Source organism: Lepisosteus platostomus, chromosome 1 (genome assembly GCF_059453375.1).
Source record: "Lepisosteus platostomus isolate fLepPlt1 chromosome 1, fLepPlt1.hap1, whole genome shotgun sequence".
NCBI lineage: Eukaryota > Metazoa > Chordata > Actinopteri > Semionotiformes > Lepisosteidae > Lepisosteus > Lepisosteus platostomus.
Window position 1 is genome coordinate 59195419 of NC_142611.1, and position 21109 is coordinate 59216527.

The window sequence follows — 21109 nt, forward strand, 5'->3', positions numbered from 1 at the left end:
ATCATTCTTTAAAAGTGATATGTCAATAAGGAAAAGTGTGCCCACCAGCGATTCTGTATTCGATAGTTCCATTTTTCCCGGCATCCTCATCAATGGCTTGAGCAGTGTGAATGACTCCAGGCTGCAGGTTTTCTGGGATGTTGATCTCAAAGGAAGTAAGCATGAACTCAGGAGAGTTATCATTCTCATCCAACACAGTGCACAGGATCGTTGCGGTACTGGAGAGGGATGGCAGCCCACTGTCACGACCCAAAACTGCAAAATATAATGCCTGTCACCATAGCTCATATTCATCCAATGTTCATCCAATGTTCTAGTATGTCACTAAGTCTACTATTTCCAAATAACCTTAGATTAGGGCTGGGGTATTGTTAGGATTAAGGTGAAGGTTGGAATACATATACATAATCACCTGCATCCAACATTAGAAAAATCATTCAATACTGTACATAACCCACACACTCAGCATCACCAAAAACCTTTTTCCACCTCTTCTAGTTTCTTAAGGCCTTATATCAGTACAGTTTTGCATGTTTTGTTTGATCTTTCTTTAATGCAGTGGATTTTGTTGTTTCAAATAATTTCATAAGCATGTTTCTACCTAAAGTCTTCTTTTAGGTCTAAAGAGTACTTTCATTTTTAACTGTCTGATATTTCATATCTTAGTTGCATTTGCTGTGACATTCCTGCTTTTCCTTATGTATGGGTTTTGTTTCTGTACTGTATAACTAATCACAAATACAGCCCTTCAAATGGCTTTTACTAGAACGTTGGCAGAATACATAAGCAGTGTCAATGTTTTTTACTTAAAAAGGCATTTTGGTGCAACTCTGTTATACTTCCAGACATCATTTTTTTATTTTAAAATAGTTTGCAGATGATTTTTGAGAGATGTTTTTAGAAATGGTAGTATGTGAAGGCTGAAACAACCAAATAACAGATAGCAAAGAAGTAAAATGAAAATTAGCATACAGTTGTTGTAAATTACTTCAGTAAGCTCTTAATTATCTGGGTAATGAAAAATATAGAAAACATTGAATTCATCTTCTGAGTTTGACAAATTCAATGTGTATATAGTTCTTGTTTTCATTAAAATGCCAGTGCAAAAATTTGGAAGAAAAAATTCCTGTACTGGAAATATATAGATATACTATTTAAAGATACCATATAAAATTCCATGTTTAAAAGTGGATTCAATATCAGACTCAATCAAATGTGGACTTGGCTCTGTACACAAGTCTCTTTAGTAATGCACTCTGTGACCTGAAAACCAAACCCCTTTCCCTTACTACATTAGGCCTTACAGTATGTCTAAATATTCACTACAGATATGATAAAAATGTATATGAGCGTTTAGAAAATCTGAAATTTCAGACTTTGTTTTCTAAGAAGTAGCAGTAACTATGTCCTACATAACTCACTTGTGCTTTCTTAAAATACAAAACCCGATAATTTATTTCAATATGTGTGTGTTAAAGGTGTTATACAGTATTTACTATGGAACAGTATGGCAAAGGATCATTACCTCGAATGGTGAAGAACTCTTGGACTTCTCTGTCTAGAGTTACAGCAGTGTTTATCTCTCCAGTTTGTGAGTTAATTCTAAAAAACTCATACCCTGGTCCAGGCAGTAGGCTATAACATACAGCAGCATTCATTTCTGTTAAATGCAAGCAGTGAGATTCAAATAAAAAGCATTTTCACATACATCACATCAGTATTAACTAAAATAATTTTCAAGTGAATGTCGGAACAGTTGTAAAGCTACAGAAGGTTATAAATTACAGCAGTAAATTATGTATATTTCTAGAATGGATCTGTAACTAATTTCAAGCATTTCTTCTATTTTAAGAATATTGAATTGAAAATTGTTTTACTGCTTCAAAATCTAATATTCTCAATCTGCTCTTATAAAATTCTTCATCTTCAGTAGGTAAACTTTAAAGAATTGCTTCTTTATGCACTAAATCTAGAAGGCAACAACACAATTAACTCAACGCATGGTTCAGCCTAAACATGGACTTAAAATCAGAAATAGAGTACAGTACACTAACACATTAACAAGCTTACAGAACTGCTGTAAAATATTTTTTAACTCCTATATAATGAAATTTCAATCTCCAATTGGTTTTATGTCAGCTTAGTTCAGACTTTTGACTCAGTGGAAAAACAAAATAAATAAAAGATGTAAAATGAGTAAATGATTCAATTGTGCATTTCCAAAGGACTAATGGGGCACCAAGGTCACTTGTTTCTCATATCAGGACAATCCATTTTGAGGATGTAACACCTTCTCTGCAATAAGGTCCAGCTGTAGATAATAATAATCCAAGCACGTTTTAAAGAATTAGTCCGCTGAGATATAATCAGCCACAGTTTATGGCTTTAAAGTTTGCGTTTAATGGAAAACATTGTTTTCATTATAAAGAATTATTGATCCTTGGAATTGCCCAGAACTGTGCTGTATATTTTGACATGCCACCTTTCTCTGAATGTTTTGCACTGTATATGATGACTTTTAATTAAGTCACTGAGACATTTTGTAACTTTTTAATTAGCTTTCTAATTCATTAATCTACATTGTAGATTATTTTCATTTCATTGAAGAAATTAAAAGTTGTAATTTACAACAACAGGTAAACCAGAAATCAGAATAATTATACAGTACTTTTGTTTTACGTTCCTCTCCAACAGTCTCAATCCCATCTTAAATCTGTTATGATAATGAGATGAGAAAAGTCTTATTCCACTGCAGTGAAATAGAGGAAAGCCACTGATTATAATGTGAAAGCTATGGGAAGAAAAAGTGATTGGAGTCTGATGTTTGTGGTTTACAGACTATAAATGAGAATTAATGATATGTGGCTTTTGTCCCAGACCTTTGGCTCTACTAGCAAGATTCTTAAAGATCTTATTAAAAAGTATGTCAAGATATTGACAGACTTGTCTACATATAGAAAACAAGTATTAGGAATTTAGATGTCAGTAAGAATATAGTGAGGAAAAGCATTGTGCCTGACTGAAAGTATGTTGTATAAAGCGCTTTGGAACAAGAATTTCTTCAGGTATGAATCCTTTAGGATTCAGAGCCAAAACATTGTTTTTCTACTCTCCCCTTCTACTTTACAGCAAGGAATTAACAGCTAATTGTTCCTTTGTAGCTCATAGGCTGGCACAGGTCCAAATTTTAAATTACTTTTCACATTTTACAAAGTCTTGTGCATATTTTGTATTTACAAATGTCTGGCAAGCTTCCCATCTTTAACTATGCTATTGTGATTGACTATTTTTTCATTTCTAAGCCAGTGACTTTTGCCAATGGATATAAAAACAAACTGTTTGTAAGAATTGTAAATGTTTGTAAGGATTTTATCTGGTGATAAGATCTATCTTCTTTATTCTTCTTCACTCTAAAACCAACACTATTTTGACTATTTATTTTTACTATTTTATTTGTAAAAAGGTATTATAACTGTTTTAAAACAGTGCAATTGATGTTATTTCGTAAACAAAATGCTGACTAGAATTGTCCACATCCTGTTTGACCATTAAAAATATAAATACTTACTACATTTTTTAAAAGGTTGTCTATTCCAATAAATAAACTGTGACTCATATAAAGGCCTTTTGCTACCACCACAGGATATCAGAGTAGCATTTACTGACAATTTCAAATTTTGATGAGTTAACACATTTGTGGGATATATTCTGGTTCTTAAAAATGCTAGCATGAATAAAAAAAAGATTTTTATTAATCAGGAAAATTCTCACTGTTTACATTTGCAAGCACAAAAGCATTGGTTGTATATTATAACATTTGTAGATTTTCTAGAAAAAAATACAAATATTATATTAACTTAAAATAAAAACCTCAAGATTTAAATAAAAACACCATTCTTAACCTTTCTTTCTTAAAAAATCTTAACCTTTTCAAACATGTTATTTATAAATTTAACATGTTAGAGTGTGTTGAGAATATAGTGTTGCCTGCAACAGAAATGTGAAATATCATGGATAGACCCTATGAGCAGATGAAATCTGACCACTCAGATCTCAGGACTGTTGCATCTTCACGAAGTATCTAGATTATCCACTATCAATACTAACAACATCAAAATGGACTCACTTTTCTAGCCCAGTTGAAAGAGACAACACAGTCTTTGAAAAAAGTATGTGTAGCATTTGTGATTGAAGCCCAGATTCATACTGCCTATCCTGTCGTAGCGAGTATAGTCCATATTGCACACTAGAGCCTTGCTGCAGGAGTTTACATTTTCTTGAATGGCCTAGGAAGTATTGCTACTGTTATAATCTCTTTTTATCATTCTGACTCTACCAAGCTGACGTCAAAAGTTACCACTAGCTGTTACAGCTCTCTTAAAGAGATGAGACGCCATTCAGGCCAGAGTTGCAAATGCATAAATGAAACATCAGATATAAAAGTTAAAGTGATGCAATTATTTTGTCCACCATAATATTATATTATACTTATTGTACAGTACAGTTTATACATGTATATACACACACAGTAATGCAAATGCTTGTAATAGTGTACCCCGTTGTACTTGGATAATTGGAGTACTTTTCTGGTTTATGAGCATGAATTTGATATGACAGATGAAAACACACAATTCCAAGTGCAGATGGTCTGAATTAAGAATCATCACAGGACATCACATAAAATTCCATATAGAAGCTTGATTGCTGGTTTTGGCTAATTCTTGACTCAGGAATGTCTGTTTCAACTGACATTACAACCCTGCATAAAAAGTATTAAAAACCTGCCTAAAATAAAAAGCTTCACAATTTCTTTATGCAACAAAAAGACTTCATTATTTAATTTTAAAACATGAAAAACCTTATCATTCATTCTAAAGATTTTCAATACCTTATACTCTTTCTTATGTAAACAGGGCCAACAGCATGAAATCTTAGTAGGGAAATTTAGACAATTACAATTACATTTATGGTCTGTTTTAAGACTATTTCGTCACTTTGTTGAAAGGTTCCTGCTTCAGGTCCCCAGATTTGTTGTGTGCTTTGAACTTTCTCTGTGAAGTCTAACTACTTTTTTGCCTCGCTGATATTTAAATAAATGACAGAGCTGCCCCCTTGCGGCTGAATTGAGTTACAACAGTGCTTTAATACATTTCTTTCTAAATGCTTAGTTATCTTTTTGTCATGTTTTTTGCCTTTTTAAAAAAATGTCTACATTATGAAACAAATAAGCCCATTCTATTTTTATCAAGCGTTTTTTAGAACTATAGATTATGCTCAACAGGACTATAACTGTACCTGAATCCTTGTCAAGTGCTGTAACCCTGATGAAAATGTCCCCAGGTTCTCTGTTCTCAGGTACAGATGCAGTGTAAATGGACTGCTCAAACATGGGTGCTTCATCATTGACATCAATGACAGAGACTGTGAGCGTCTGAGTGGAGGAGAGTGGAGTGTCTCCACTGTCTTGAGCCTGTATGATTAGTGTATAGGAACCTTGTGTCTCATAATCCAGGGATGAGGCCAGGAACAGCAACCCTAGAAGCAAAAGAGAATGATTACATGTATTACTTGTGTTTTAAAATAACATGTCAGTTGTTGATGTTTTAGTTCATTTTGAATTCATCAGCTGCTATTATGAAATTATCATTATAATTATAAAAGAATTGTTTCATTAAAATAAAGAACAAGAAACAGAAAGTCCACATAATGTCAAGAACATAGTGCATAATTATGTTATTTTGTACCTGTGATTTCCTCCAACATGAAGACCCTCTTCTCATTTCCTGACAGGACTTTGTACACAACCTGGCCATTTCTACCCGAGTCCTTGTCTTTCGCAATGATGTGATGAACCAGAGCTCCAACTTCTGCATCTTCAACAATGTGAGAAATGTTTGAAGACACAAAGACTGGGCTGTTGTCATTCAAGTCTAAGATGAATATGTGAGCTGTCAGAGCTGTGCACTTTTGGTCCAAAGGGTTTGCAGCCTGATCAGTAGCAGTAACCGTCAGGACAAAGCTCTGAGTCTCATCTCTGTCGATCTCAGCTTTGGTAGTAAGGGTTCCTTTGAGTGGATCTATCTGAAATGGAATTTCTTCCATGTTATTTGAAGTGACAGAATAGTGTAACAGACTGTTAAGAAAACTTCCATCCCCATCCTTGGCATTAAAGGTGTAAACTGGTGTTCCAATAGGCAGGTTCTCCTCTAATCCAAAAGTAATGACATCATCTAAAAACCAGGGTTCATGGTCATTGCTATCTTCCACTCTCACACTGACAAACACAGATCTGTTGAGGGCAGGAATCTGGCTGTGGTCTTCTGCATGCACCTTCAGAAAGTAGTGTGAGGCTGTTTCGTAATCAAGTTCATGGGCAAGAAACAGGTTTCCAGAAAAGCGGTCAATCCCAAAATGGATACTACCATCTCCTTCAGCAATGGAGTGCATCATATTTTGGCCATCTCCATCGGAGAGTTTCACTGATCCAAGGATTTTTCCAGGTTTGGAATCTTCTTTAAGAGAAAACTGCCTGACGCTGTGGTTGGGATTATTAACCCTCTCAATTGGAAGACTCTGAAAGAAGAATATTTGTTTGTGTACCACACAGCTATTTCAATCTTTTTCAGTTTGTACAATAAAGACATCATTGAAATATTTATGTATATTCTTTATTTGTTTAATGTATTAATTTATTACTTTTAATTTATTATTTGGATTAGAGATTTACCTAAGACTTTTTGAAAGTAATGACAACATACTGTAGCTTTTATACACTTTGCACAGAAATGAGGCACTGTTAGCTATTATTACTAGCTATTTTAAATACATGTTGCAATAAAATAACAACGGAATTACAAGCTAAAAGCTTAAGCTTTTTAATTCACGTCAAAGTTAAAGGGCGTTTACTTTATTTTCAATATTTTTACATGACTTTAAGCTAGAATGACAAAGTGAAGTGCCCGCAGGACCTCAAGGGTCATGGATTGACAGCTCTGCTTCTCCATGAACAAAATAAAAAAATGAAAAAAATGTAGTCTTGCAGAACTCAAAACATGTAAATAAGATCCATTACCAAAGCAAAATTGACTTCTAATTCAAAGAACGTTCAGCATTCCTACTGTACATGTAATCACAAGTGTCTTGAGCTTGATATCACCTGCACGTGAACTACAGCTGATTCTTCCAGAGGTGAGGGTCCTCTATCTCTGGCAGTGACTGTCAGTGTATAGTGGCTTCTAGGATGCTGAGAAAAATGTTCTGTTGTCTTTATTTCTCCACTTTTGCTATCAATTTCAAAATGCTCCAGGCCATCCTCTGTAACACAAAAGCATTGTATTTGATGGTATTTTCTGTTTTTTGGGGATGTATTGTTCAAGAGATGTTTCTAATTTCTAAAGTGACAATTCTAAATGATTTATAACACTGAAAATGACAAACAGACTTGAAGTAACAGGGATATCCGTCTTTACAATAGTAAGTAACATGAGGTTACAAACAGGAATAGTCACGTAATCCTATCTTTGTCATCTAGTCGTCTGCAGTTAAAGAAGACTTTAACCCATATCTTATAAAAACATAAGATATGAAAAAGTCAAAATTCAAATGCATGTGAGCTACTGGGAAACAGAGAAGAATAATGATGTAATGTAGTTACTAATTTTACATCTTACACTTTATAACTTTGTACCTGAATGCAATGCGTATAGTACTGTTCCATTGTCTCCAGCATCCAGGTCTTTGGCAAACATGCTGGTTACCACAGTACCTGCAGGCTGCCCTGCCCAAAGCTAAGAAACAAAACAGGGATGTGAAATTACTGTAATGGAAAAAAACACATATTAGAAGACAGAGCTCCTCTTACATTGTAAAACAGTGCACAGTTATAATAAAGAAACAATAAGACCTTCAGTTAAGTTATTTTTAACTACAAATAATTCATAAATAACTAATGTGTAAAAGCAATAAGCATTGCAATAATCAGTTTTAGTATTTGATTTAAGTCCATCAAGTAACATACTGATCAATACACAAATCTTTCACACTTACCTCAGATGTAGTGATATAATTTATAAAACACATAACTTACCATACTAATGCAAACGATTTTTGAATTTTATAGTTAAATTCCGTAACAACCACAGGTCAAGCACTTTAAAGTCTGCACTAGAATAAAAACGTTTTATAAACTGGCTTGTTATTTACACATGTAAAGAGTGGATTACTTTAAACAAGCACAACTAAAGCACCTTTCACTTAAAAAAGGAGTCGTTCACAATTGCAGCCTAATAAGGATTGTGAAGAGATGTCCACAAGGTGGAGCTATTTGTAGGGACCTTATAAGAGAGCATGAATCCTGGGAGCTGCTTAAGAGACCAGAAGAGAAAGGCAGTACACAATAGAAAGACCAACCTGTACATTGAGCTCTTTTCCAGCGGGCAGGTGTGTGAACTGAGGGGGGTTGTCGTTGATGTCTGTGATGAGAATGTAGACTGTGGTGGAAGCACTGTGACGTGGGAGACCTTGGTCTGTCACTAACACTGTCAGGGTATGATGAGTACGCTGTTCACGGTCCAGTGCCACCCAGTTAATAATCTCTCCTGCAGGACAGCACCAGCAAAACAGCTAGTTACTGAGTCAACTGTCACAATTCAACATTGCAATTAATATAATAATAATAATAATAATAATAATAATAATAATAATAATAATAATAATAAACTTTATTTTATATAGCGCCTTTAAAGGTGGCTTCTCAAAGCGCTTTACAGGATGACAATAACAATAAATAAGAAAATTTCACAAGACAGGACACAATTATAATTACAACAATACAACAATAACAATAGAGGAGACCGTGGAAGATGGTATTAAGAAGAGCAGAGGGGTGAAGAATGGAACCAGTTAAGTAAAGGCTTTTCTGAAGAAGAAGGTTTTGAGTCTGGATTTGAAGGAGTTTAGAGAAGGTGACTCTCTAATATCCTTGGGCAAAGAGTTCCAGAGCTTGGGGGCATAGCAGGAGAAGGCCCTGTCGCCCATACAATGTAGACGGGCTTGGGGGACAGTAAGGAGGGCAGAATTTGAAGAGCGGAGGTTGCGAGGTGGGGAGTAGGGCGATAAAAGTTCAGACAGGTATTGAGGTGCCAAGCCATGTAAAGCCTTGTAGGTGAGCATGAGGATTTTAAAGTCTACGCGGAATTTGACCGGAAGCCAGTGCAAGGACTCCAGGATAGGAGTAATGTGAACACTTGCACTAGACCTGGTCAGGATTCTGGCTGCTGAATTTTGGACATACTGCAGCTTGTTCAGAGTAGATTTAGATACCCCAGGGAGCAGAGCATTGCAGTAGTCAATTCGAGAGAATACAAATATGTTGATCAGCTTTTCAGCCACAGTTAATGATAGCATAGGGCGTAGTCTTGCGATATTTCTAAGGTGAAAAAAAGATGTTTTGACAGTATGCTGTACATGTGGGTCGAATGTTAAGCCAGAATCGAATTTAACCCCAAGGTTTTTCAATTTTGATTGAAGCTCAAGTACAGAGCCATCTACAGACAGGGTTACAGGACTGGCTTTACGAAGTTGATGGGGGGTACCAATAAGCATGACTTCAGTCTTGTCACAGTTAAGATGAAGGAAGTTTTGAGTTATCCAAATTTTTATGTCAGAGATGCAATTAGATAGAATAGAGACAGCCACATCAGTGTCGGGTTTGGTATGGATGTATATTTGAGTATCGTCAGCGTAAAAATGAAAGCTGAGGCCATGTGATCTTAAAAGCTGACCAAGTGGGAACATGTAAATGCTGAAGAGCAAGGGGCCCAGTATTGAGCCCAATTACATGTTTACAGCATTAAATTACATGTTTACAGCAATGGATCTTAAAACAAAAAAAGAAGTTCTAGAAATGTTACTGTATTTAGGAAGATGTGCATCAATGCTAAGTCTGCATGCTAAAAATTATGAGAAGTAAAGAAATATAAACAACCCACTTGTGGAAGAAATAAGAACTAAACTGATATAAAAAACATAAGAAAGTGCTCATGAAGCTTCACTTCTCACCTGTTTTAGAATTAATACGGAATCGTTTTCCATCTGATAATAAGATGTAGGATAGCTGGGCATTTTTGCCAGAATCTAGATCTGTTGCCTTCACAGAACCGACTAGACCATGAGGAACTGGTCCTTCTTGAATTGTAAAAAAGTAGGAATCCTGCGTGAAGACTGGGGCATTGTCATTCTCATCCAGAACATTTACAATAACAGTGGCTGTGGCACTAAGCAGCTGTTTCCCTTCCCAAGCTGTGGCAAGTACTTTGAATCGATGTGTCGACTTGGACTCGTAGTTTAGATTCAGGTTGAGGAACAGCCAGCCACTGTCTGCATGTATCCCAAAGGGAGAGGATCCTGAAATGGGCTGTAGAGAGTAGGAAGGGCTGGAATTGTTCGAAGGGTAACTTCCATGGGCTCGCACTTGGATTATCCTCGTGTCTACTTGGGCATTCTCACTGATTTCCACCTGGTAAATGAGTGTTTCAAACACTAGAGTGCCCTCAAATTTTGTGTGCTCAACATTGACAATGAGTGTCAATATGGAGCTTAAGGGGGGATTGCCTTCATCTACTGCCAGGATCTTCAGAGAGTAGCTGAACTGGGCATCCAGTGAAAGGCTGTCGTTGAGACACACAGTACCATGTAGCATGTCAACTGCAAATGCTCTTGTGTTATCTGCCTGTAGAGCATACTTGATCCTGCCATTGGGCCCGCTGTCCTTGTCATGTGCATGAGCGATATACAAGACAGTACCTGGCAAAGTGCTCTGAGAAATGGTGATTGTTTCCAGGTCTTTTGGGAAGACGGGAGGGTTGTCATTGACATCAGTGATAGTAATGTTCACTTGAGTGCTGCTGTATACTGGGGACGTGCCTGTCTGTGATTGCAGCATAAGGATCACATAAGACTGGGCTTCGTGATCGAGAGGTTTATTGGTACTGATGAGACCAAACTGAGGGTGGATGGAGAACAAGCCATGTGGATCACCAGAGGAAATTCTATAGAACAGGGACTCAAAGGAATCTGTAAATAGAGGAAGCAGCTTAGTTGTTGAACTTCATTTAAGATTTTTAAGGGATGTTACTTTAACCAAAATAAAAGACTAATTTCACATTACACTTTATTTGAATGACACATTTCCTCACTTTTATAAGGATTTAGTCTAATACTTTCATTCATTACATTACAGCAAACACACATGATCTATATGTATACCTCTTTCGACAAAAACAGCAATAATAGCAGACAACAACTTGTCAGTGTTTCCAGGGCTTGATATTGAAAAACACTGTCTTAGTTCCTGATAACCTGAGCAAGTAAACAGTTTCAATTCATCTGTATTTCTTACAAAATGTAGTTTAGTCACCTGCCTTTGGTCATTTCTGCTACACTGTGGTAGTAAAGGTTTGTGAGAAGCTTATTGGGTGAGCTAATTAGGCTTGGCACTTCTTGAAGAAGATCCTTGATGCCTGTGTGTTAATGCAAGGGTTAATCTTTTAAGCAACAACACAGCCTTAAATGACTGTCTAACACCCTGGTTGGCTAAGCTGCTGAAACGACAAACTATTTAGTAAACAAAGGTCAATCTATCAGCTGGGAAAAAGTGACATTTACATTTCTACTTTAATACAGCCTTTTGGTCCATTTCAAGCAAATAACAAGTTGTACTTCTTGAGCTACAAATGTTTACAATATTTAATGTAAGAAAAGGACATGTATTTTAAGGATTTTCATCTTAAACAAAAGATCAACAATGTCACCTACTTCTCCTATTGGATACTCAAAGAAATCACCAATAAATAACCTTGTACACAATAAATATAATTCAAAAAGAACAAAATCCTGTTCCAAAAATTCTTCAAAGACAGTGGAAACTCTCATGAACTTTGACCCAATGAATTCTAATCCCACCTGGACTTGCATCATGCCCAGAAGAAGCTGCTGTACAATGTTGCTAAATCTTACACACTTGGCAGTGTTTGGAATCTGGCAGGGAACCTGCCATAGAAACTTTATCCCACCCTTACTTTTCAATCTGGAATTAGCACTTGGTAGCATTAAGAAATCACTCTTAAGGCAATATAACCCTGAGATGAAAACTAAAAAAAAACAAGATAGTAGATACAGTAGTGATGGCATAACAAGAAATGCAATATATGAACAATTGTAATACAGATCCACCAAGAAATCTTTTGTTAAAAAAGCTTTATATTTTGTTCATTAAAATACTTCAAAAACAAAATAGAATAGCCTGAACAAAATAAAAAAGGAACATCAGTAAAGCCTCTGTGTAATCGTTTTGAAAAAAGTTTACTCACTTGTAGGGTTGGTGGCCTGCACTGCTCCCACAGCAGTACCTATGGGGGCGTCCTCTGGTACCATGAAGTCATATCGGGACTTCTCAAAAACAGCAGGGGCAAGAGCACTACGTACAATGTTCACTGTGATGGCTGCTGGTACCAGACAGCTCAGACCTCCCCCATCCTGGGCTGACACCGACAGCTTCACACTGGTGGTGCCCAGGTGGTTTAGGGTCGATGTCAGATAAAGAATTCCTGTGGAAAATCAACAGATTCAAGCTCTTTTCAATTTGCCAAGCCTTTGCTCCCAGCTTCAAAATAAAGCAACAGGGCAAATACGTGACATACAGTACTACCATAAAAAATTAAATATATTAATTAAGTATAATACTTATATATTCTGCACAATATCTGCACCTTAGTTTAAACAACAATCATAAAACTGAAGTAGTGCCTCTTTCTTTATTGGAATGCTAGTTTGCATCAGCTCAATATACTGTACATGAACTGGGCTTCTGATGAGAAAATGAGAATAGCTTCTTATAGTGCAAAGTAACAAGAAAGAAAAGACACTGCAATCTAAACAGGCCATAGAAAATGTAATATGGCCAAAACTTGTGTTAATTTAGAGTATCAGATTTGGGCAGGCAGCTACAGGTTTTACAGCCTTTCTCGTATGATGACAGGATCTTTGTCACAGGATCATTGAGGTATGTTATAATTAATGCTAGCACTAGCATCTGATTAAAAAAAACACTTTCATTAATGATCATATTAAAAATAGTGTGATAAAGAAAGATAACAAAACAGAAGAATGGCTATAACAATATATTTATTTTGTATTGTTATGTTTTAATTACTAAGTGATTTGGGGACCACTTGGGGGACATTTAGATACCTGTACTGTACATGAAATGCAGAAATAGTGTGAAGAGTTGTACAATTACAACTTTTTGCTCATTTCAGTATGGAAAGGATTGATGCGCATTAATCGATGCATCTGTATTTTCCGTTTTTTACAAATATAGAAGCCCTTAGGAAATCCTGATAAAAAGTAAATTTTTGAACAATTTATTTTTATCCATACAAAATTTAAATTCTATATTTGAAAAGGCCAATGATATTGTAACACTTACAATATCTTATAACTACACAGACTAGTGATAAGCATGCAATGGAATTTATATTTAAAAATAATAATAAAACAGTTATCACAGTGCTTCACACAGATTTATTCTATGAAACTCAACCACTTCTGGGCTGACACTTCCCCAAGTCCCCAAGTCGGCTAATGAGATTTGAACCAAGATTTGAACCAGCAAAAACCAAACTATAAAGCTCCACCATGAGTAAGCAATTGTTGAGCTGCTACAAAGCCCTGCAGCATCGCTTTTAACCCATAATTCAAAATAATAAATACGTACTCTTAGATGATTTGAAGTTGTCAGAATTTGTTTTTTCTCAACAAGACCAATAAAAGAAACAGGGCTGAGCACTGGCATAATGAACGGGATTTTATATATATATATGAGGGATCTCTACAATCTCTTTAAGAGTGAATATAGGTTTATAACCAGGGTAAAATGTTAGCAAAAATGTAAAATTTAACATTCTGAAATGTGTTTTTTTTATAGGACATCAAAATGTTCTTGATGTGATATCCAGGAACATGTGACATATGTTCCTTTGAAGATGATAATTAATCCCACTGTGCACCGTGTACATCATTTAAGGTCTGACTGTAACCTGATGCTTTTTGTACCAGACAAAGCACAGATGGCAAAAGACCCACTAGTTTTGTCACCTAATTTTACCTTAAAATCTGACAGTCAGATAAATCATCTAAAATCTGCAAGAACCTTTTAATTCTCTAAACAAGACAGGTCTTTCAAAGACACAGATGGCTTTCCTGTAATTACAGCATTAGTAGCACATTATTATTCAAACGTATTTCCTGAAAGGCCTAATGTCATGATTTGTGTTTCAACTTGCATGTTCTATTAAGCAACCTAATTATTACAGTTACCACTACACATTGAAACCAGGTTCAAAGCATTACAATTATGCAATTCACAATAGGGTAGTATGAAACAGGTTAAAATAAACATTTAAATTATTTTTTAACTTATTGACCGTCAACATTATTCCTAATAGGTCCTTTGAGGGACTATAACTCTTCCTCTAGGAGTCTTGTTTTTTAACAGTTTTCTTAAACCTCCATAAACTACTTATTTTGTGTTGTATACGTGGTATTTGAAACTTGTTTGCATAATATTTTGAGAAGTTAATGGTATATTAAAACTGAATGTGATATTTCTCATTCTCTAGAACTGCAAACATCATGTACTTCTTGATGTTGTCATATAAATTAGAAAATGTAGTGACTGTGATACTGCTTTTTAAAGCTTGTTTTACTCTGATCCTTAAATTCAGTATTAGTGTTTGTCATTAAATCAGTTAATATATAACACTAATACCATTAAGGACTTGGATTCTAACGGGGATTTAAGGAAGTATCTGTTAATCCATTATATGACGTCGAAGAGTGATGTTGTGAATTATGATCACTACAAAGGTCCTATTAAATTACAATGCAATTTCATGTTCCATGGCCTTAGAAATGTTTCAAACAAAACCTGTAAATATAAACTGAGAAATAAAAAAGTGGACTGTGGCAGAACAGGTAGAAGTTGACATGAAATTGCATGAACATACTGTGACCCACATTTTACACCAACATCTGCTCCTGCGTCAATAAAACAGTTAGAACTGTTCAACAATTGAAACAAGAGGCTCAAACAAAAGCCTCCTGGTGAAGAATATATTATACTTGAGAAATGTTTCTTTTAAACAATTCAAATTTAAAAACATTTTTCTTTTATAATACTTATGAGGTGATGGGAGAGTTAAATTATTACATAACAGGTTCTAAGCTGGACAAATTTCAAAGTTATACACAACATTCTGCATATAACCAAAGAAAAAAGAATAAGTAACCACCCAAGAGGTACAGTACAATTAAATAGAGTTTTTAAATGAACACAATACATTTCTCTAAAAATTAATCATGTTTGTTGATGCACATGCTAGAGATCATGATGGTTCATTTTATTTTTAAATTTGGCAGAAGAAGCAAATGACAACTTTAAGTCTCCAAACAATATTCTACACAAAGATTTTACTTTTTTGAGGCAGTAAAAACTTGTGTTTTATGTATACATTTCAAACTACTGAACAGCTTTATTTTAATCATTTCAGTATATGTTATATAGGTACAAGAAGGTCTGCTCTGCAGAGAAGCAATCTAATAGAGTAAAATCTTATGTAGATCATTTAATTAAAATATCTATGCACTTAATTAAAGGATAATGCTCTCCCAGTGAAAGGGGAAGCCTGTTTACCTGCTGATGTGTCGACAGTGAAAAGGGAAGACAAATCCCCTGGTACGAGCTCGTAAGAGACTTGTCCAAACAGGCCAGAATCTCTGTCAGCAGCAATCACATTAAGGATTTCAGTGCCAGGCTGTGTGTGACTGCTAATGCTTGTAACGTATTTCACTGGGTTGAAGATCGGCCGGTGGTCGTTGACATCTTCCACCTCTATATGAACGTACGTCTGTGAGCTCAGGTTTCCCTGACAGAAAAGAAGGCAGAAATCAGTCTTCCTTTAAGCTTTCTCCTTAAATGAGGGATGGGCAGCTCCTGTCCTTGAGGGTTGGGCCATATTTTTCAGATTGTTTTCAATTAGCAACTGATTTAGACTGGAAGACAGGTGATACAGTATGACTTCTCATCTGAGTTACTTTTTCAAATAAGCCATAAAAAGTACAGGAGGAATAAATCCCGTCGGAGCCATATGGTCGTTGAAGGCTGGAGTTGCCCATCCTTTCAAAAATGTTAAATATGAAACTGCTTGTTCTGTGACATAAATTAATTTTAACAGTACTGTATATCAACTATTATACCACATTCATGATAAGTCATGCCTTAATCAATTAATACCATATATGACTGAAATTAACTCTGTGCCAAAAAAGGACATGCTTAGGATATTAAATGAATGTCTTCTTTAACTCAATAATTTAATGTAATGTAGTGAAAATATCTGTGGTGCACAGAGATAAAGAACACAACTACATAAAAAGGTTAAAAATTAGAATAAGCCTTTCAGTCCATCTAGCATATTTTGTAGCAAGTAGCTAACTGATCCGAGGATCGCATCCAGACCTTTCTTGAAAGAAACCAGAGTATCAGCTTCAACAAAATAATTCAGTAGCCTGTGCAATACTCCAGCATCCCTTTTAATACAGAAAAGCCTTTGTGTAAAGATCCTTACCCCATCTTCAGCTTTAACCAGAAGATCATAGTATGCTGGCCCCTCATCTCTATCAATATCCTGAGACACACAAATCTGTCCAGTGTCAGGGTATATTTGGAAGGCTTGAGGTTTTTCATATTTATAAAAACCATCGTAAAGAGAGTATCGCACTGTGCCAAATTTGCCATCGTCTGGATCTGTTGCAGTAACCTGCAAAATATTGAGAGGAGAAAATCGAGAAAAATGAGCACAACCTGGCAATATTTCATGTTTCAGCATCCAATTTAGCTGTTATAATTATTTTGTAATTACAAAAACAGCTCACAACAATTATTTTGTGGGGAAAAAAACTTCTGAGGATTTAAATACAACAATTTGAGTTTAAGCATAAGTTACTGTACATACAACTTAATACACACTATCTCTTTAAAATATGTTCTGTTTTATGTCTGAGAGGAAGATTCATGCATCCAAAAAAGATATATGGTGAGGCACCAGAGACTGAACAGAATAGCTCTTTGTTTTTGATATGTTTCATTATTAACGTCAAGGTACTCTTTGCTAGTGAATGCTCCTTACTTTTTTTTGCAGTTGTATTTTAGGTACTTTGTGTGTTAGAAAAGAAGTAATATGCTTCTACCACAGCCCTATAAGAACACCAGACACAACGACTATTGCAGAAAGGAATAAGGCACTAGGGATGGGAAATGTTGGTATATTAAAGCAGTTGAGTGTACAGTATGTCATTTTGATGCCCAGTCAGCAACCATTTTCTTATCAGTTAGACCACTCGAGGATGACTGTCAGCGTAAGTGATCATCTTACAGTATATTGGTAAAACATATGCCTGCACAGCAAAACAGGAGCACACAATTAGTCTTCAATCCTCCTGAGCTACAGTACAACAGGTGCTGTTATGAGGACTAGCCAGTTAGGGACAGAATAGATTAAAAACATCTGAAGCCTGTGGTTTGCGATGTTGTTGGCCTTAGAATGTTCAAATCCTTACTCATCAGCATCCAGGTGAATGGCAATGGTGAGCAGTAAATTGATGTTATCTCAGTAATAGATCATAGGAAACGATCATGTCCTCTGATTCATCAAGAGTTAATATCAGCTCTGCTGAAGGCTTCTTATTTGTCTATCTATGTCAGGCAGTGTAATTGGCTGCACTGGACTGTATTGTGGAACACTATAAGTCCAAGGCAGCAGGAGTGACATTTTGGGGTGTAATTACTAGTGACCTCTGATCACTACTTGGTGGTATACAGTATAGACTCACTGCACAAATGTATCTGTTTCTCCTTTTACTGTCAGTGATGCATGGAATAAATAAACAGCTTGCCTTCTTACAAGACAATACTTTCCCTCACACACAACCAGTGTTTTGGATACATAATGTTCAAATACTGGACTGACCTTCAAGATCAGCTGATACGAACCCAGCTATGGAACAAGAATATTGTTGTATTTGATGACAAAATTCTTAATCACTGGCTATCACAGAGTTTTTGCACGGAATTGCATTTTATTTGGCATACATATGATTGGATATTGAAGAAAGACGTGTAAGATGACTTTAAAATAATTTTTCATTGTACAGCTACAGTACAGTCAAGGTAGGCTGTTATTTTGAATAATTTAAAATACAGAGAAAATACCCAAAGTTTATACTACTGACTTTATTGCAATACAATATTCATATTGTATTTAAGTGTTATTTCAGTGCACAAGCATGGACCTTAATGTGCAAGAACAGGCAAGATGGTTATGATAATTGTAATGAAGGTTTGTTTTTACAGCTGTGTAACTCAATTGGGACCAATAGGAATGACCCATCTAAAATAAAAGAAAGGGCCAGCACAGCAAGTTGTGAGGCCTGGATATCTCGTATGAACTATAAAACAAGTAATACCATATGTTTCCATGCTTAGAATACCAGTGTGTCCATCTGCATCTATCCTGAGGATAATCCTTATCCTGTTAAAATATTAGCAGTTAAGGACCTGAAGACATACAGTGATATAAAGCGCACAAGGTGTTTAAAAAGCTGTCAGAAAGGATCCACAGACCCAGTTGTTTCACCTTTTTCAGAGATTAGCAATAGGTCTCTGTGATGCAAACCCTGGAAGTTCTTCAAAGGATATAAAATGTGGTTTAATTAATTGAGGGTTTAGTGTAATCTGTCACATACAACACGCCAGAATTACTTGATAGAAAGTGCAACTAAATACCCCAGACAAAGCATACTCTAAGTCTCTTTCACTAATTAAATATTGACCTTTTTTAATACCTTTAAGTAAATCTCGGTTTTGCTGACACATGGGTCTGGCACATGACGTAGGGCAAAGCAGAAACAGTAGCATCCACATTTGATAGCTGTTGTACCACACTATAATGAAGGGGGCTCCTCTGCCACCAATTAAGAAAACAATATGTTCTGCCAGCACACTGCCAATGTAATTCTCGTTCACTTTACTGTGAGAAGCATTGATATTCCAACATTTTCTGAGCAATCACAAACCAATAGGTACAAAAACTTTGAGCAGATTAATTCCTCAGCCAGTTTTTAGCTCTTCCATTCACAGCTCACAGATCACTGCAAGCAAATTCACATAAGCAGTTGTGTGTAAAGTGCTTGCTCTGAAGGTGGACTTCAGTTTACAGGCTCCTTCCCATATCAAAATTGAGAAAGACTAAATGAATGCAAACACATACTGTATATACAGTATAACACATATAACACAAATAACATGAGATGGAAGTGAAGTTTAATCAACCTATTTGTTGTTTCTTGTCACTGGTTTGATAACCCATACTGCAAGTGCTGTTCTGATGTAGAAGGTTTTCAGCCATTTTGAGGAAGAGCTCCGAAGAGATTCAAGGTTTGAAAATAGGAAAATGAATTGAAAGGTAAAGGTTAAAGGTTCCATGTCACACACTTCAATGTATACACTTCAGTGTAACTGTTTCGCCAATGGGATCCACAATAGTTTCATGTTGATTTTATTATTTTGGTTGAAAGCTTGGTTAGTATTATTTGGTTTGGTAAATAACTAAGTGTAAATAATATCACATTACATTGAGTACTCAAAGAGAAGAATATGCAGTAAACACAAATGTATGTGGAAAACTCAGTAGAAAACAAACCTCCCTTTATTTAATGATGTCAAAATAGTAAGTTCAAAGCACAAAGCCCTCAATTCAAAGCACAGCCACCAAAAGCCCTGCACAGCCTGCAAGATATAATTAGTGTTTACAGCCAGTTGGTTAAAGTCAAAGAAATAACGCCTTTCACTGTAAGAGCTTAATCACTGCAATAAAATGCTGGTCAAACACCTTGAACATTGAACCCCAAAGTTTCTACAATATTGATCTTAATCAGGTTAGAAAATAATTGTACCAAGTCACATCCCAACTAAGTAAACAGCATCACAATAACTTCCTAGTGATTTATTACAACACCAAAGTGGGCTACTTCTGTGCTGGGACAGATTTTTTTTTCATGTTTATTAACTTTTTGTAGGTTGAGAACATTTATAATTTGGAAAATTGTAAGTATTCACGTACTGTTTGACTGTTCACAATTATTACAATTATTACTGTGAATTACATTCCTCTCCAAACCCAGGTCCTCAGAAATTCACCACCTTCTGAATTTTATTTCTGACGGACTATCTTTTACTGAAATATTTTTTTTTTCTGTTTAATAAACTCTTTTAATTGAGTAAGGAATAAAACGAAGCCACTAGTGTCCTGATCAAACAAATCTGTGCTCACTGTCTATGATTTGTTAATGGATCATAGGAAACGATCATGTCCTCTGATTCATCAAGAGTTAATATCAGCTCTGCTGAAGGCTTCTTATTTGTCTATCTATGTCAGGCAGTGTAATTGGCTGCACTGGACTGTATTGTGGAACACCACACTCAGGAACTATACAGATATTGCATCTGTATAGTTCCTGAGAATTACTTCAGATAACAAGAATACTATATATCCAGACAGAAAAAAATTATTCAATATACAAATCATAGGACACCCTACAAAGATGGAAAAACTAAAATAATAACATGAAGAATTTCTACAAATCATGAAATTGTGAAGTAATTGTGAAGGTATTTATAATTTGGGTTAATCCACATACACAAAATTGATTGCTCATCTATGTTAGATTAGATAAATGTACTATATTTAATGTATTTAAACAACTTTAAACTACTAGTTATTTTTTAACTGTATTTAAACCACTTTAATTCTACAGTATGTTAGAATTATACAGTCAGGTCTTTGGACAGAGCTAGGATAATATGGTTACTTCAAGGAAACCAACACAAAGTGCTTTACAGTCTATGTTAGATCCCTAGAAAACATTACTCCACACCTGACATATTGTATCTACCACCTGCCCACCAGATGGCATTTCAATCTGCCTTTGTACC

At 35.5% G+C, this 21109-nt stretch overlaps 1 protein-coding gene across 2 annotated transcripts in view; it reads right to left on the reverse strand.

The window, feature by feature from the left end:
• dchs2 (dachsous cadherin-related 2) overlaps positions 1–21109 on the reverse strand; it is a 53452-nt gene that overhangs the window by 23607 nt on the left and 8736 nt on the right. For both annotated transcript variants that reach the window (XM_088633223.1, XM_088633222.1), the window contains exons 2-12: positions 16686–16877; positions 15752–15983; positions 12369–12605; positions 10060–11073; positions 8410–8597; positions 7688–7787; positions 7157–7314; positions 5745–6573; positions 5296–5535; positions 1526–1660; positions 46–255 (exon numbers count right to left, since the gene is read on the reverse strand). In XM_088633223.1, the coding sequence (XP_088489349.1) occupies positions 46–255; positions 1526–1660; positions 5296–5535; positions 5745–6573; positions 7157–7314; positions 7688–7787; positions 8410–8597; positions 10060–11073; positions 12369–12605; positions 15752–15983; positions 16686–16877 (3535 nt within the window). The remainder of the gene's footprint in view (positions 1–45; positions 256–1525; positions 1661–5295; positions 5536–5744; positions 6574–7156; positions 7315–7687; positions 7788–8409; positions 8598–10059; positions 11074–12368; positions 12606–15751; positions 15984–16685; positions 16878–21109) is intronic.